The sequence below is a fragment of the Chrysochloris asiatica genome, unplaced genomic scaffold (assembly GCF_000296735.1).
Source record: "Chrysochloris asiatica unplaced genomic scaffold, ChrAsi1.0 scaffold00167, whole genome shotgun sequence".
In the NCBI taxonomy this organism is placed as follows: domain Eukaryota; kingdom Metazoa; phylum Chordata; class Mammalia; order Afrosoricida; family Chrysochloridae; genus Chrysochloris; species Chrysochloris asiatica.
In genome coordinates, this window is record NW_006408685.1 from 6,413,130 (window position 1) to 6,432,127 (window position 18,998).

At 36.0% G+C, this 18,998-nt stretch overlaps 1 protein-coding gene across 1 annotated transcript in view; it reads left to right on the forward strand.

Annotated features, from left to right (window-relative positions):
• The window catches only part of HDX (highly divergent homeobox), a 395,136-nt gene that overhangs the window by 70,292 nt on the left and 305,846 nt on the right, over positions 1-18,998 (forward strand). The window contains exon 3 of the mRNA XM_006871312.1: positions 16,783-16,836. Within this exon, the coding sequence (XP_006871374.1) occupies positions 16,783-16,836 (54 nt within the window). The remainder of the gene's footprint in view (positions 1-16,782; positions 16,837-18,998) is intronic.

Genomic DNA, 18,998 nt, shown 5'->3' on the forward strand with positions numbered 1-18,998 from the left:
ATAGAATGCTCTGTATACATCTATGAGGTCAAGTTGGTTGATTGTGTTGTTAAGTTCCTCTGTAGCATTGTTTAGTTTCTTTCTGGTTGTTCCATCCCTTTTCGAGAGTAGTGTGTTGAAATTTCCCCCTGTAATTGTGGATTTATCTATTTCTTTCTTCATTTCCATTAAGGTTTGCTTCATGTATCTTGGTGCTCTTTCGTTGGGAACGTATATGTTTATTATGGTTATGTTGTCTTGCTCCATTGACCCTTTGATCATGAGATAGTGTCCTTCTTTGTCTCTTATGCTGTTTTTTATCTTAAAGTCTATTTTGTTGGTGATTAGTATTGTGACTCCTGCTTGTTTATTGCTGCTGTTGGTTTGATAAATTTTTTTCCATCCTTTAACTTTAAGTCTGTTTTTGTCTTTATGTGTAAGGTGTGTCTCTTGCATGCAGCATATTGATGGATCTTGTTTTCTTATCCATTCTGCCACCGTTTGTCTCTTCACTGGTGCATTCAATACATTAACATTCAATGTAACTATCGATAAGTATGAGTTGATTGATGTCATTATGTTACTTTTTTGGAGGTGTTGTTCGTTCTTCGGTTCTGCTTTCCTTCTTGTATTGGTTTAGTGTTTTTTGAGTTGATTCTAGTCGGTTTCTTTGCTTGTTCTGTTTGGGAATTCGTTTTTATGATATGTTGTGGAGTGCTAACTTTCTTTGGGTTTACCTTGTAATGTACTAACTGTTCTCCGCATTTAGGGTACTCCATTGTAACCTGTAATTTACCTGGCATTCTTATCACCTGAGCTTCCATTATTGCATTAGGTGGGGGGTGGGGTGGCGTAAGCATGGGCCGGCAGGCACTGTGCCCACTTTTTAATTGGGTTATTTGTCTTTTTCTTGTAGAGGTGTTGAAATTCCCTATATAGTTTAGAAATGAATCCCTAGTCTGATATGTCATTGCAAAAGACTTTTTACCATTCTGTGGGTTCCCTTTTTACTCTTCTGAAGTCTTTCGATGCACGTAAGTTTTTCATTTTTAGCATGTCCCACTCATCTATTTTGTCTACTTTTGTTTGTGTGGTTTTCAAAATGTTTTGTAATCTGTGTATTAATTCCCTCACATTTGATCCTATTTTTTCATTGATGGCCTTCGAATTCTGGGATTCACGTTGAGGTCTTTAATCCATGTTGTGTTGGTTTTTGTATAAGGTGTGAGGTGAAGATCTTGTTTCAATCTTTTGCATATCGTTATCCAGTTCTGTCAGCACCATCTGTTGAAGACACTATCACCTCCCCATGTGGTATATTTAGGTGTTTTGTCAAAAATCAGTTTTCTGTCTGTAGATGAGTTAATTTCTGGATTCTGAATTCTGTTCCATTGACCTATGGATCTTTCATTGTACCAGTACCAAGCTGTTTTGATCACTGTAGTTGTGTAGTAAATTTTGAAGACTCAAAGTGAGAGGCCGCCAACCTTATTTTTCTTCTTTAGTAGTGGTTTGCTTATCCTGCATCTCTTTCCTTTCCATATAAAGCTTGTAATTGATTTTTGTATCTCTTTGAAGGATATCGTTGGAATCTGGATTGGGATTGCATCATATGTGTAAATTGCTTTGGGCAGTATTGACATTTTCATAATGTTATATCTTCCCATCCAGGAGCATGGTACATTTTACCATTTTTGTAAGTCTCTTTTAGTTTCTAGTAGTAGTCGTTTGTAGTTTTCTTTGTACAAGTCCTTTGTTTCTCTTTTTACATTTTTTTCTTATATATTTCATCCTTAGGGTGGCTATTGTAAATGGTATTGCTTTCCTAATGTCCTTTTCAGTGCTCTTGTTTTTTGGTATAGAGGAATCCAAGTGATTTTTGTATGTTGATCTTTATCCTGCCACTTTGAAGAATCTTCCATTGATATCTAGTAAGTAGTTTTTTTTTTACTGAGCCTTTGGAGGTTTTTACATATAGGATCATTTGTTGTTGTTGTTGTTATGTGCCACCGAGTCGGTTCCGACCCATAGCGACCCTGTATAGGGTTTCTGAGGGTGTAAATCTTTACGGGAGTAGAAAGCCTCATCTTTCTCCCGCAGAGCAGCTGGTAGTTTCGAACCGCTGACCTTAAGTTTCACAGCCCGATTCGTAACCACTACGCTACCAGAGCTCCTATCGTCTGCAAATAAGGAGAGTTTTGCTTCCTTTTTGCCAATTTGTTGTTGTTGTTGTGTGCTGTGGAGTCGGTTCTGACTCATAGTGACCCTGTACAGTGTTTCTGAGGCTGTAAATCTTTACGGGAGCAGATCGCCTCATCTTTCTCCCGCGGAACCACTGATAGTTTCAAACTGCTGACCTTGCAGCTCACAGCCTGATTCATAACCACTACGCCTTTGGATGCCTTTAATTTCCATGTCTTGCTGTGTAGCTCTTGCTAAGATTTCCAGCACAATATTGAATAGGAGCGGTGACAAAGGCATCCTTGTCTGGTTCCTGTCCACAGAGGGAAGCCTTTCAGATTCTCTCCATTGAGAGTAATGTAGGCTGCTTTTTTTTGTATATGTGCTCTTAATTATGTTGAGGAATTTGCCTTCAATTTCTATTTTGTTGAGTGTTTTCATAAGGAATGGATATTGGATTTTTCAAATGCCTTTTCTGCATCAATCGATATGGTCATATGGTTCTCTTCTTTTTTCTTATTTAAATGGTGGATAACATTTATTGTTTTTCTAGTGTTGAACCATCCTTGCATCCCTGATATCAATCCTACTTTATCACGATGTATTATCTTTTTGATGTGTTGTTTGATTCTGTTGACTAGGAATTTGTTGAGAAGTTTTGCATCTATGTTTATGAGGGATATTGTTCTATAATTTTCTTTCTTAGTGACGTGCTTCCCTGGTTTTGGTATGAGGGTTATGCTTGCTTCATAAAATGTATTAGGAAGTTTTCCATCCTCCTCTGTCTTTTGGAATAATTTGAGTACAATTTGTGACAACTCTTCCCTGAATGTTTGGAAGAATTCTCCAGTGAAGACATCTGTTCCTGGCCTTTTTTTTGTTGGCAGTCTTTTGATGACCTGATCAATTTTTCTTTTGTTATGGGTCTGTTCAGGTTTTCTACTTCACTGTGTGCAAGTTTAAGTAGGTCGTATTTATCTAAAAATATATTCATCTCTTATAATATTTTCAAATTTGTTGGAGTTCAACTCTTCATAGTACTGTTATTATCCTTTAGGTTTCCTTTGGTTTCGTTGTGACACTGCCCATGTGGTTTCTAATGTGTGTTATTTGTGTCTTCTCCCTCATATCTTTTCTTAGGTTTGCCAATGGGCTGTCGATTTTGTTAATCCTTTCAAGGATCCAGCTTCTTGTCCTGTTGATTGTTTTTATAGTTTTTTTCTGTTTCCAATCTCTTTTATTTCTGCTCTAATCTTTATTTTTTCTTTTCTTTTGGTGATGTAGGTTCCCTCTGTTGGTCTCTTTCTAATTGTTGTAGATGCTGTGTTATTGTGTTAATTTTTGTTCTTCCTTCTTTTTGGATATGTGCGTTTATTGCAATAAAGTGTCCTCTCGATACCGCTTTTGCCGTGTCCCAAAGATTTTGGTGTGTTGTGTTTTTGTTCTCATTTATTTCTAGGAACTTTGTAAATTCACGTTTAATTTCTTCTACTACCCAGTCACTTTTCAGCAAGGTGTTGTTCAGTTTCCATGTATTTGTCTTGATTTCCTTGGTCTTCCTATTGTTGATTTCTAATTTCATAACATTTTGTTCTGAGAAGATGCTTTGTAGAATTTTTATATTTGTAAATTTATGGAGATTTGTTTTGTGGCCTAACACATGGTCTATTCTGGAGAATGTTCCGTGTGCACTAGGAAAGAATGTGTATTGTGCAGTTGTTGGGTTGAATGCTCTGTACACATCTATGAGGTCCAGTTGGCTGATTGTGTTGTTTAGTTCTTCTGTGTCTTTGTCAAGTTTCTTTTTGATTGTTCTATCCATTTTTGAAAGTGGTATATTAAAATCACCCACTATTATTGTAGATTCATTTATTTCTTTCTTCAAATCTATTAGAGTTTGCTTTATATATTTTGGAGCACTTTCATTAGGGGCATAAATATTTATTATGGTTATTTCATTTTGCTTAATTGTCCCTTTATTTATGACATAATGACCTTATTTATCTATGATGCTGTGTTTTGCCTTAAATTTCATTTTACCAGAGATTAGTACTGCCACTCCTGTTCGTTTTTTAATGCAATTAGCTTGGTATATTTTTTTCCCATCCTTTGACTTTTAATCTGTTTTTGTGTGTGAGATGCATCACTTGCATACAGCATATTGAAGGATCTTGTTTTCTTATCCAATCTATAACCCTCTGTCTCTTAACAGGTGCATTTAATCCATTTACATTCATTGTAATTATCAATGGGTATTGATTATTTGCTGCCATTATGTTTGTTTTTTTGTGGTGTTGCTGCTTTCTTTGTTCTGTGTGTTGTCCTTTGTTGACTTCATGCTTTTTGTGTTCTTTCTTGTGATTTTCCTCATACTTTTAATGTTTCCATGTTCTTTTTGGATGTTCATTCTCTTGGTATATTATTAAGTGTTAATTTTCTTTAAGGTTGCCTTATAATCCATTCACTTTTCTCTCCATGTAGTGCAGTCTATTTTATCCTGTAATCGACCTGACCTTCTCACTATCAGGATCTCTGTTACTACGTGTTTACCTTCTTTTACATTGTACTTGTTTTGATCATAGACTGAACTCCCAGATTCTCTGAGCTTGTTCTTATAGTTTTGTGCTGTTCTCGACTCTTCCTTCTGTTGACTTAATTCTGGGAGGTGCTGTCACGTATGTCAAACTCTGGTTGTTGTCTGTTCTTGTTGGTTCTCAGTCCACAAAACTCTTTTTAGGTGGTAGTTTGGCTTTGGCAAAATCCCTTAGCGTATGTTTTTCCTGGAATGCTTTGATTACACAATCATATTTGATTGATAGCTTTGCTTCTTGGTTGGAAATTTTTTCTTTCAGGGTTTTTTATATGTCTCCCCATTGCCTTCTTGCTTGCATGGTTTCTGCTGAGAGATCTGAGCTTAATCTGACTTGCTTGCCTTTGTATGTGACACTTCTGTTTTCCCTGGCTGCTTTCAGAAGTGTCTCCTTATCTTTGATTTTGGAGAGCCTGACAATGATATGTCTCAGTGATTTTCTTTTGAGGTCTATCTTTCCTGGGGTTTGTTAAGCTTCTTGAATGTTTATCTTTTCGTTTTCAGGATATTAGAGAAAATTTCTTCCAGCAGTTCTTCAACTGTTTCCTCTGTGGACCTGTGCGATTCTTCTTGCTCTGGAATACTGATAATTCTTAAGTTATTCCTCTTCATGTTGTCCAACATAAATCTTAGACCTTCTTCAGATTTTTTTATCCTTTTTTGTGTTTGTTCTTCTATCTTAGTGGAATTGAGAGATTTGTCTTCCAGTTCACTGGTTCTCTCTTCCATCTCATCTATTTTGTTCCTTTGCCCTTTCAGAGTATTGTTTATTTCTGATATTCTGTTATTGATCATTTTGACTTCTTTCTGTAGGTTTTAAATTGTTTCCAATATAGTATCTATCTTGTTTCATTGTTCCTGTAGCACTTTCCTGACTTCTTCCTTGTTTCTCCCAACTCCATTGTAAAGTATTTTTAAACATTTTATAATCATTTTTCTGAATTCCTTCTTAGGCATTTCCAAGGCCTGCCCTCCTTGCAGAATGGAGTGCAGGTCTACCTCTAGGTCATTTGTCTCAAACATTTTACTTGTTTCTGGACATGTGCTGATATAGTCATCTGTTTTTGCTTCTTATACATATTTAGTATTTATCTGTGGCCTTAATACGTAATTGATTATGCATTTTGGTCTTTTTTTATACTTTCTTTTTGCTTCCAGGAAGATGTGATCAGGATGTGGGCTTCCCTTTTCATTCTTCTTATTGCTTCACTCAGAGTAACTTTCAAAGGTGTTTTCTGTTTTTCTGTTATATGGCAGTTTTTATTCGTTTTCCTGTTTTAGAGAGTGTAACCATAGGTTGGCTATATGGCAGCAGTTGCTGACTCTTCTTGTGTAATATATGTAGAGAAAGAGTCCTCCAAAGGTAGAAAGGGGAGCATGTAACAGCCAAATAGCACCAGCAAAAATAAAACAAGATAAAAAAAAAACAAAACACAGCAACAACAAAACCTAGACTGAATACTGTAGTCTATAAACACAGAAAAGGGAGAGGGAGATAAGAGAGAAAAAAAAAAAGAAATATGTAGCCTAATATGAGTATGACTTTAATGCCCTCTCTTCAGCTTCTTGCTTTCAAAGCTACCTGAGAGATGTCAAGATGCCAGTGTTGGTTGTTATGCTATATCTCAGGCTTTAGTTTAATTTTCGGCCTGTTTTGTTTTTAAACTCTCTTTCCCTCTCTACATCCCTGTCCTGACCTTTCCCGTATTAAAAAACAAAAGAAAAGACAAACAAGCAAAAAATGTTCAGGGCCTGCTCTTGGGCTGTGTATCTGTGTGCATGTGTGACAGAAGAACCCACCACTGGTAAAGGTAGGGGGTGTCCAATCACTCGGGCTCCCCCTACATTCACCAGAATAGATGCGAGCAAACAGTGGGTGTACCAATGACCAGATACAAAAAAAAAAAAAATCATAACGTAGCAAAACTGGCAAAATATATTGTCCACTTTTGCTCCAAGGTTCTTGCAGCATTTTTCCGTGGTGTTTCTGCTTCCCTGCTTGGTCTTGCCATTTGGTCTCTCCCAAGATGTAGGATCCAGGCCTCCAAGCCCAGCCCGACTGATTCACAAGTACACGATTTTTTACTTTAGCTTCAAGTTCCACAATCTATACGCCTTAAACTTTTAAAATATTCCTATCTCTATGCTTCCGAGTTTTGGAGCTCTGCCCTGGATCTGCTTTACCTGGTATTCTGTGGTATTGCTGATGGCAAACCTCACTGCACCTCCACCCTAGCCGCCGTCAAGCCCCGCCTCTTTGTCTCCATATTTTTGCTATTGTAGATAGTGCCGTTATGAACATTGTTGTGCATATATCTACTCGTATTATGGCTCGTATTTCTTGTGTATAAATACCAAGTAGAGGAATTGCTGGATCATAAGGTATCTCTATTTCCAACCTTCTGAGAAAGCACCATATTGCATTCCAGAGTGCTTGGACCATTTTGCAATTTCACCAGCAATGTAGGAAGGTCCCAGTCTCTCCATATCCTTGACAATATTTGTTGTCCTCTACTTTTTTGATTTTTGCTATTACTGCTTGTGTGAGATGATATCTAATCGTTGGTTTGACTTGCATCTCTCTTATGGCTAGTTATCGTGAACATTTCTCCATATTTTTGTTGGCTGCCTGATTCTCCTCCTTGGTGAAGTTTCTATTCATGTCCTGTGCCCATTTTCAAATTGGGTTATTTGTCCTTTTCTTGTAGAGCTATTGTAAGTTCCTATATATTTTGGAAATAAGTCCTTTGTCTGATTTCCTTGCAAAATATTTTTTTCCATTCTTTGACTCCCTATTTTCTCTTTTGATGCAAATAGGTTTTCCAATTTTTAGTATGTCCCATTCATCTATTTTGTCTACTTTTGTTTATGTAATTTTCAAAATGCTTGGTAGTCTGTATATGCCCTGTATTGGAGCTCTGACATTTGTCCCTATTTTTTCATTGATGGCCTTTGTAATTCTAGGATTCACATTTAGGTCTTTAATCCATGCTCTGTTGGGTTTTGTATAAGGCATGAGATAAATGTCTTGTTTCAATCTTTTGCATATCATCTTCCAATTCTACCAGCACCATCCGTTCAAGAGACTATCTGCTCCTCATGCAATGTACTTTGGCTCTTTTTCAAAGCTCTGTTGGCTGTATTTTGATGGGTTAATTCCTGGATTTTCAATTCCGTTCTATTGATCAATGTATCTTTCTTTATACCAGTATCAGGCTGTTTTGACTAATGTAGCCATATAGTACATTTTGAAATAGGGGAGTGAAAGGACCCCCACCTTGTTCTCCTTCTTAAGCTGTGCTATGCTTATCATGGGTCTTTTTCCTTTCCATATAAAGTTTGTAATTGTTTTTTTCCATTTCTTTGAAGAATGTCATTGGAATCTGAATTGGGATTGCATTATATGTGTAAATTGCTTTGGGCATTATTGATATTTTCCCAATGTTATGTCTTCCTATCCAGGAACATGTATATTCTTCCACTTTTGTAAGGTTCTTTTAGTTTCTTGCAGTAGTGTTCTGTAGTTTTCTTTGTATAGGTCCTTTGTTTCTCTGGTTACATTTATTCCCAGGTATTTCATCCTTTGGGTGGCTATTGTAAATGGTATTGCTTTGTCAATGTTATTTCAGCACTTCCATTATTGGTATAGAGGAATCCATCTGATTTTTGGATGTTGATCTTGTGCCCTGCCACTTTTGCTGAATCCTCCAATTAGGTCTAGTAGCTTTTTTACTGATTGTTTTGGATTTTCTATATATAGGATCATATCGTCTGCAAATAATGAGAGAGTTTTACTTCCTCTTTGCCAATTTGGATACCTTTGATTTCTCTATCTTGCCGTATAGCTCTTGCTAACACTTCTAGCATAATATTGAATAGGAGTGGTGACAAAGGGCAGCCTTGTCTGGTTCCCGTTCACAGAGGGAAGACTTTAAGTTTCTCTCCATTGAGAGTAATGTAGGCTGTTGGTTTTTTATATACGCTCTTGATTATGTTGAGTAATTTCCCTTCAATTCCTACTTTGTTGAGTGTTTTTATAAGAAATGGATGTTAGAGTTTGTCAAATGCATTTTCTGCATCAATCGATATGATGATGTGGTTCTTTTCCTTTTTCTTTTTTATGTTCTGGATTTCATTGATTGTTTTTCTAATGTTGAACCATCCATGAATCACTTTTATGAAACCCACTTGGTCATGATGTATTATTTTTTTGATGTGTTGCTGAAATCTGTTGGCTAGGATTTTGTTGAGAATTTTTGCATCTATGTTCGTGCGGGATGTTGGTCTACAATTTTATTTCTTAGTGATGTCCTTCCCTGGTTTTGGTATGAGGCTTATGCTTGCTTCATAAAATGTATTAAAGTTTTCCATCTTCCCCCATATTCTGAAATGATTGGAGTAGAATTGTTGACAACTTTCCCCTGAATGACTGGTAGAACTCACCAGTGAAGACATCTGGACTTGGACTTCTTTTGTTTGGGAGATCCATGATGACCTGAACAATTTCCTCTATTGTTATGGGTCTGTTCGAGTCTTCTACTTCACTCTGTGTGAGTTTAGGTAGGTCGTGTTTATCTAAAAATGTATCCATCTCTTCTAAGTTTTCAAATATGTTAGATTACAACTTTTCATAGTATTCTGTTATTATCTTTTTGATTTCTTTTTGTTCTGTTGTGACATTGCCCATGTGGTTTCTAATGCGAGTTATTTGTGTCTTCTCTTTTGTTAGGTTTGCCAGTGGTTTGCCAATTTTATTAATCTTTTTAAAGAACCAGCTTCTTTTCCTGTTGATTCTTTCTATAGTTTTTCTCTTTTTGATCTCATTTATTTCCACTCTGATCTTTATTATTTCTTTTCTTTTGGTGACTGTAGCTTCCCTCTGTTGGTCCGTTTCTAGTTGCTGGAGATGCTATGTTAATGTGTTAATTTAAATTCTTTCTTCTTTTTGGATGTTTGCATTCATCACAATAAATTGTCCTCTCAGAACTGCTTTCGTATTGTCCTAACGATTTTGGTATATTGTGTTTTCATTCTCTTTTGTTTCTAGGAACTTTGTGAATCCATGTTTAACTTCTTCTATTAACCAGACGCTCTTTGGCAGGGTGTTATCTAGTTTCCACATATTATACTTTATTTCCTTGGTCTTCTTATTGTTGATTTCTAATTTTATCGCATTGTGGTCTGAAATGAAGCTTTGTAGTATTTTGAGATTTGTAAATTTACGGAGGCTTGCTTTGCGACCTAACACATGGTCAATTCTGGAGAATTTTCCATGATCACTGGACAAGAATGTGTATTGTGTTGTTGTTGGGTTGAATGCTCTGTACACGTCTATGAGGTCAAGTTGGTTGATTGTGCTGTTTAGTTCCTCTTTAGCTAGTTGAGTTTCTTTCCTTTTTTTCTGCCCTTTTCAAAAGTGGTGTATTAAAATCTCCCACTGTAATTGTAGATTTCTCTATTTCTTTCTTCAGTCCTAGTAGGGTTTGCTTTGTATATCTTGATGCTCTTTCATTTGGAGTGTAGATGTTAATCATGTTTATGTGATCTTGCTCAATTGACCCTTTAATCATGATATAGTGTCCTTCTTTATCTCTTATGTTGATTTTTGCTTTAATGTTTATTTTATCAGAGATTAGTATTACCGCTCTTGATTGTTTTTTATTGCTATCAGCCTGGCTTATTTTTTTCCATTCTTTAACGTTCTGTCTGTTTTTGTCTTTATGTGTATGCTGTGTCTCTTGTAGGCAGCATATTGAAGGGTCTTGTTTACTTATCCATTCATTCACTCTCTGTCTCTTCACTGTTGCATTTAATCCATTGGCATTCAGTATAATTTTCGATAGATATGGATTAACTTCTGTCATTATGTTTATTTTTTTGTGTGTGTGTGGTTCTGTTTGTTCCTTTGTTCTGCATGCCTTCTTGTGCTGAGTTCACGTTTTTGTGCTATTTCTAGTTGTTTTTTTCTTAGTTTTTATGTTTCCTTTTTCTTCTTGGATCTTCATTTTCATGGTAAATTTGAAGTATTAATTTTCATTGGGGTTATTCTATTGTCTATTAAATATTCCCTGTGTTTAAGACAGTCTATTGTATCCTGCAATCTACTCGACCTCCTCACCACCTAGATCTCTGATCCTATATTTCCCCCTTCTTTGACAGTGTTAATATTTTGATCTTTGGTTAGCCTCACAGGTCCTCTGAATTCATTGCTGTAATTTTGTTCTGTTCTGAACTCTGCTATCTGTCGACTGAGTTCCAGGTGGTGCTGCCAATTCTGTCAATCTCTGGTTGTTGTCTGTTCTTGCTGGTTTTCATTCCACAGAACTCCCTTTAGGATGTTTTGATGTGCTGAATTGGCTTTGACAAAATCTCTTAACTTCTGTTTATCCTGGAATGTATTGATTGTGCCATCATATTTGATCGACAGTTTTGCTGGATACACAATTCTTGGTTGACAGGCTTTTTTTTTTTCTTTTTCTTTTAGGGTGTTATATATGTCTCCCCATTGCTTTCTTGCCTGCATGGTTTCTGATGAGAAGTCAGAGCTTAACCTGATTTGCTTGCCTTTGTAAGTAACACTTCTCTTTTCCCTGACTGCTTTTAGGATTCTCTCCTTGTCTTTGATTTTGGAAAGCTTGATTATGACATGTCTCGGTGATTTTATTTGAGGGGGGTCTATCCTTCCTGGGGTTCTTATAATTTCTTGAGTATTTATCTTATCATCTTCAAGATGTTAGGAAAAATTTTTTTTCAACTATCTTTTCTGTGGATTTTTGTGATCCTACCTGTTCTGAAATGCCAATAATTCTTAAGTTATTTCTGTTCTTGTTATCCGGCATGAATCTTAGACTCTCTTCAGATTTTTACTCGTGTTTTCTGCTTGCTCTTTTTTCTTAGCAGTATTGAGAGATTTGTCTTCCAGTTTGCTGGTTCTGGCTTCCATCTCTTCTATTGTACTCCTTTGCTCTTTCCGTGTATTGTCCATGTCTGATATTTTATTATTAATCATCTGAACTTCTTTTTGCAGGTTTTGGATCATTTCCAATGCTGTATCTATCTTGTTTGATTGCTTCTGTAACACTTTCCTGACTTCTTCCTTATTTTCCTCCACCCGTTTTAGGAGCATTTGAATTTGTTTCCATGTTATTCTTCTGAATTCCTTGTCAGGCAGATCCAGAGCCTTCTCTTCTACTGGAAAATCTGTGTTTTATTCCATCTTATTTGTCTCAGTTACTTTTACCTGTTTTTGGACATGTGTTGAGATCTTTAATCGTGTTTTCTTGGACATTTTCAGCAGTTATATGGGTTTTTATGCTTAAATTGATGTATGTTGCTTTGTTGTTAAGCTTACTAAGTGTCTCCTGGTAGATATGATCTGAAGATAGGCTTCCCTTTTCATGTTTAATGCCTAGCAGCTGGTTTTGGCTATTGCCCAGATGGTGTGGCATTACAGGGTATGCTTGCAGCTTGGCTATATGAGCACAGTTGCTGTCTCTTCTTGGGCAAGGTAGGTGAAGAAAGCTCCAATCCCTGGGACAAGTGTGAGTCCAAAAGCACCAAAGACAGAAACAATGTAGAAGCAGAGACAGAAACCACCAATCAAAAACAAAAGTAAAATTGTGATTGTCCACCGGCCTTTGCTGTGCATGCAGGGATAATGGGTCCCACCCTGGTCAAATTTGGGCCTGGGTCCCAGAGTCAGACATCATAAGAAGCAGCCAGCAGGTTACCTCTCTCTGTCATTGGAAAACTGTGGGTGCAGTGCTGGACCCTTTTGGGGGTGTGCTCCTGCCTGCCTGAATGTGTCTGGGTTGGGAAGTGAGGGCATGATCAGAGTGAAGAGGAAGATATGTGAAAAATTAAAAGTGAAAGATGAAAAATTGGTCATACCTCTCCCTCCAGATGCAGAGCTCCATGGCTTCTAGCGCTGGGTCACTGCCTCTGCTTGGCTGACTATTTTAAGGTTTTTGAAGTTCTTTTATAATTGTTTTAGTAGTCTTAAAATGCTTTTAGTGGTCACACATCTTTATCATCCCAGGGTAAATTTCTTTTCAGAAAGTCGTAAGAAAGTATTCTAAGTCATGCTTAATTAATAATATGGATGATCAATTTGTTGTTATATCTTCAGTTAAAAATAAAGGTTATGTGAAATAATGACACAGTATCTCTGGGTGAGTCATAAAATGACAATTATAAAAGTAAAATTCCCAGATGCTATCAACAAAAGCAGCATCATTGCAATGAGTTTATAACTTCCCAAGTTTTCTCCTTGGAAACATACAACACTCATATGGATGTGTACACTCTGAAATAGTTGCTAAATCAGTCTTCTCTCCTTGTAGATTCGTTTTGTAAATTCAGTTGCATTTTCCATACCAGGCTGTTGAAAGAGTGTTTGGAAGTGAAATATCATTTAAATGAGAAGTATATTACTCTGTTCCTCTGAAGTACTGTATTTTTTTAGTTCTGGTGAGTGAGAAACTTATTATCAATATGGCATCAAAGAGAACTTCAACATTTGGAGATACATATTTATACGCTGTAGTATAAGCACTGGACCACTAACCTCAATGTTGGCAATTCAATCCTACAAGTACTCTGTGATAGAAAGATGAGGTTTTCTGTTCCCACAAAGATTTGCAATCTACACAGGATCTCTATGAGTTGGAATCTACTTAATGGCGGAGAGTTTAGTTTCTTTGTGTGTAGTATTTATACAATAATGTGAAATTTTTTTTTAGATCAATAAATTCAGATGTTTTGCCTGGCTGTTCCAAAAACTAAATGAATTGTTGAATAGATTTAAGCAAATAGCAAAGAATAGTTAAATGTGCAATTCTAGTTTCATGTAACTATTGCCACAGAATTATAAAACCCCCAAAAGTGAAACTTCATCTCTTTCCAAATCACGTGGAATGTATATTTATATATTAATGTGATTATACTCGTTTTCCATTTTCTTGGTTAAATGCAATTGATTTAAGCAAGAGGTCACATTTTAAATGCTTAATATTTGTAATGCAAATATTCATAAAAATTAAATTGCCATGTTTGATATGAGTATTAATTTTATAATTTCATATGTAATTTTTTAGTAGTTTCTCCCTCGCCCCCCAATTCACTTAGTTCTACATGCTTTCTCCAGCAAATCTCTACTGGCAGAATTATCCTTACTACTAGATCAGAGTAATTGCACAAATAATCCAAAGCAGCTGGATATCTCTATCAAAAGATACTTTGAAATTTTGAAAATTTTGAAATTCTAGAGTACATTAAGTATCCCTAATGGCATAGTGGAGTCCTGGTGTGGTACTGTAGGTTAATCACCAAAAGGTCAGTGGTGTATAGTGAATTAAACATCTGGTTGCTAAACACAAGTTCTGCAATTGAAACACACCAGTCACTCCATAGAAGAAATATGAGGCTTTCAGCTCTTCAGAATCTCTATGGAGCAATACTGCTCTGCCTTATAAGTTGGCTATGAATCAAAATTGACTATAGCACTGGGGTTTTATAATGTATTATGTGCTTATCTAACAGATATATTTCCATCATTGAATCTATCAATTTACTTTATAACTATATTATTGTTTTTGGTGATGGATGTTATTAAGTGCCATCGAGTCATTTCTGACTCAAAGCAACACTGTACTGGGTTTATGAGAAGCTGCTAGTGGGTTTCAATTGCAGACCTTGTGGTTAGCAGTCCAGTGCTTATCCAGCAGCACCATACCAGGACTCCATTATATCATACACGAAATCGGTACTGACTGGAGAACAAGAAAGTGTATAATTTGCAGAATTTTTCAAAAAGAACTTTATCACAATTAAAAAAATAAATAAATAAATTATTCACACCTTCCCATGATTCCCCAGCATTCCAGTCTGTTGTCATTTTCTGCATATGATTTTACCTTGAGTAAAATTAGAAGTCAAGCTCTTAGTAGTACTATTTGGATTTTATATGGTTTTCATCTTACCACTTTAAGTATCCTACTTTGAGCTCTAAATATATGGGCATATTTAGAGCTTAAAGTAAAATAGCAGGTCTAGTAGCCAGTGACAGTAATAACTGTAGATAATACTTTAATATTTTACTGTTTGTTCATTATTACTTGTCAGTAAACACAGTATAATTATTGAGTATAATTTAACAAACACAATAGATGTTTGACTGTGTGGCACATTTACCAAAACAATAGAAGCTGATTTCACTTTGTGTCAGTCTCTCACTGATATGTGTATTTGGAAGAGAGGTAGAGAAAAAGGAATGTTTGGAGTACTCCAAAGTCTACCTATGTTGTTGTGTGTCATGGAGACAGTTTCAACTCATAGCAACACTTTATAGGGGTTCTGAGCTGTAAATCTTTACCACAGCAGACAGCTTCTTCTTTCTCCTGAGGAGGGATAAGTGGACTCAAATTGCTGACCTTGCAGTTAACAGCTCAATGCGAAACTCAGTGCACCACCAGTGCTCCTTTAATCTAAGTATGTCCTAAGTAAAATTATGGTCAAGTCAGGCTAACCTGAGTTGCAGCTAGAATATAACCTCAGAATAGCTTGGTGTCTGTTAACACTTCCTGAAATTCACCTGATTGTTTTTGTTAAATGTTGCCTAATTAGTTCAGACTAATAGCAATCCAGTATATGGTGTCCGAGGTTTTAAATGTTTGCTGGAGAAGAAGAAAACCTCATCTTTCTCCTGTGGATCTGCTGGTGGGCTTGGACCCATCTAGAAGTCAATTGCTTATACTAAAGAGTCACAGCATTCCCTAAAATTTAACTGGAGTAGCACTTGTTTAAGCCGAAAAGGAATTTTCAGACTACTGAATGCTGTTTTCTAGAAGCATTGTTTCAATTTTAGATATACGTGGATGGATTGATGAGGTAGTTTCGAAAAACAATTATATCATCAGTTCCCATAGTACCCTCTGAATTAGGGAAATTATTAGAAAATAATCACTCAAATATGTATCTTCTCTGTAAGAAATATTTACTCAAAGTTGCCACATTGAAAAACTTTACCACTAACATTGAATTCTGAGATGTGATTCCAATGAAAAGATTTTATTTGTTATCTGATTGGTGCTTCAAACCTATCAGCCATTCCTCCAAAACCCTAGACAGGATAACTAAGTGTTGTAACCTACTTGATGGTATTTAACAACACCAATACTGGATATGTACTGTTATCTTATCTAAAGAGGTTTAATAATGGTGACGATGTCAAAGGTGCCACAATTTCTTCCTTTTTCACTCATATACCATTTATAGAAATGAACCTTCCTTTAAGTTAATGTACCTATTACAATCTATAATTCACTATTGTCCAAGAAAGGATGGAGGGCATAGTAAATAGACTTAGAATGATGCCACGATTTAGAAAAATAAAATGTTTCAATCATTTGAGTTCTATGTTTAAAATATTAATGAAGAATACACATGGATAAAAAGTTATATTAGTAATGAATTTATTAAATAAATATAAGTAATATGTTAAAATTGTTTATAGCATAAGCATTTTGTTATAAAAATCTCTTGCTTTCTGATGATGCCTTATTTAGAGAGACACCTATGGTGACCCTTCTGTAATTCTTTTACTCGTATTCTACAGAACACTGAATTTTTCTTGTAATAATTTTGTTGTTTATAGATAACCAAGTGGTAGAAAGATGAGGCTTTTTGTTCCAATGAAGATTTAAAGCCTCAGAAACCATTTACAGGGTTGCTATGAGTCAAAACCTACTTCACGGCACTTAACAATGGTATAGATAAACAAACCATGTATCCAGGTCTTAACAATGACTTAGAAATTTTCTTGTATTTCCAGGGGAACCTTATATGCCATGTAAATTTTTCCTAGAAAGGAAGGCCTTTTAAATTTGTTGGATTCAATAAATACATGTCTACATGGGGGATATACTCTGAAAACAGAAATATCTTGACATCTTACCTGAACTCTTTGGTGTTGATCAACAGTCCAAGTAGTGGCAATGCATATCTTACTGAGATTCCATTTGTTGTTTCCACAGATTTCAGGAAACCTTACTGTGCCTTGGATTACAGGGTGTTCTAGGAAAAGAGCAGTAAGTAAACTTTCATTTAAAGCAGAAAATGGATTCCCCCAATGTTGTTGGTAGGAATGCTGTTGAAAAAACTGTTACAATTTTTGTAAACTTGGCAAAACACTGCATTGTTTCAAGGTCATACTGGTTACAACATAAGATAACTTTAAATAAAATGCAACAATCAGCCCACCACACAACACTGGAGCAAATTTTTGTGAACTTAAAAAGAATTTGAAGGAAATTCATTAGATAACATTCTAATTTGTTTGGGTTGATTAGCATCTATTAATTTGATTATATAATTGAATCATGATCTATAAAAAAATCTCAGCCAGTATTAAATAATGTACCTTATTATTTGCTAGTATATTTCAATATCATCAGGAACTAATGTTTTGACCATCTGGTTTTTTTCTACTGACTTTATTTTTTAAAACTGTTGTGATTTAAATAATGTCAAAATACAAAACTTCATTGCAATTGTGTTTTCTCAAAGAATCTCATTCAACTTGTCTTGTAGAGCCAACGAATCTGTATTTTAGTATGAATCCTGTGAGATTTTTGTATAATTGGTCCATAGATAGGAAAATAATCAAATATTTTAAACATGGGAGGCCTGGATAGATTTTTAGAAAGTTATCTCAAGTTACTAGTATGGTGAATAGGTTTGAGAACAATTAAATTGGAGCTAAGTCTACTGGGGTGGGGCGTGGTGGCGTTGTCTCCTCCATTAATAATTGGACCATGGAATCCATTAAGCTTGAATCTAGGAAAATTGGAAGTTGTCAAAAATGAAATGGAACGCATAGACATCGATATCTTAGGCATTAGTGAGCTGAAATGGTCTGGTATTGGTCATTTAGAACCTGACAATCACATGGTTTACTATACCAAGAATGACAAGTTGAAGAGGAATGGAGTTGCAGTCATTGTCAAAAAGAACATATAAAGAACAGTCCTGAGGTACCTCTGTCTGTGATAGGATAATATACTTGCACTACAGAGAAGACCAGTTAATACCACTATTATTCAAATTTACGCACCAACCACTAAAGCTAGTGAGGATGAAATAGAAGAATTCTACCAACTTCTTCAATCTGATATTGATCAAACATGCAATTAAAATGTATTGATCATTACTGGTGATTGGAATGCAAAGGTTGGGAGCAATGAGGAAGGATCAGCTGTTGGAAAATATGGCCTTGGTGATAGAAATGATGCTGGAGATTGCATGACAGAATTTGGCAAAACCAAAGATTTGTTCATTTCAAAAGGAAAATAGTTATCTGCAAAGGATGGATCCAAAATCCTAATGGTCTGTGCTGTGATTCCTTAATAGGAGCCTAGTAGCGTAGTGGTTACAAATCGGGCTGTGAACCTTAAGGTCAGCAGTTCGAAACTACCAGCTGCTCCGTGGGAGAAAGATGAGGCATTCTGCTCCCATAAAGATTTACAGCCTCGGAAACCCTGTATGAATGGGAACCAACTCCACGGCACATAACAACAACAACAAGCAAAATCTTCATAATCCATCTGTGTCTTCCACTGACACTGCAAGCAACATTGGATCAGCTAGATTAGATGACCCTAGTAGCAGTGCAACTTTCAGGGTAACCTGAACATGTTGCAAAGCCTTCTCTTGTTCTGGGTCCCATTGAAAACTGATAGATTTTCAAGTTACTTGATAAATAGGCTGAAGTCATACTCCAAAATGAGGGATATGTTGTCTCCAAAATTCAGAGGACTAACAGGTGGTATGCCTCCTTTTTACTTGTGGGAGGAGAGAGGTACAATAACTTACCCTTCACTTGAATAGAAGTATCTTGACATGTCCAACACCAATGGACCCCTATAAATTTCACTGAGATAGAAAGCACCTGAATTTTTGTCAGGTTTATTTCCCAATCTCTAGCATGCAAATATTTTACCAATAAGTCTAGAGTCATTATTTTCTCCTCCTTACTAGGTCTAATCAGCAAGATGTCATCAATGCAATGGACTACTGTAATGTCTTGAGGAAGGGAAAGGAGATAAAGATCCCTGTAGAGTTTTTAGACATTGTGGATAGAGTGTTGGAGAGTTGCAATACCTCTGAGGTACGGAGGTATGATAGTGTAGATGTATTGATGGCCTTGCCAGCTGAAGGCAAAATGCTTCTGGTGATCTTTTTTTTTTTTTTT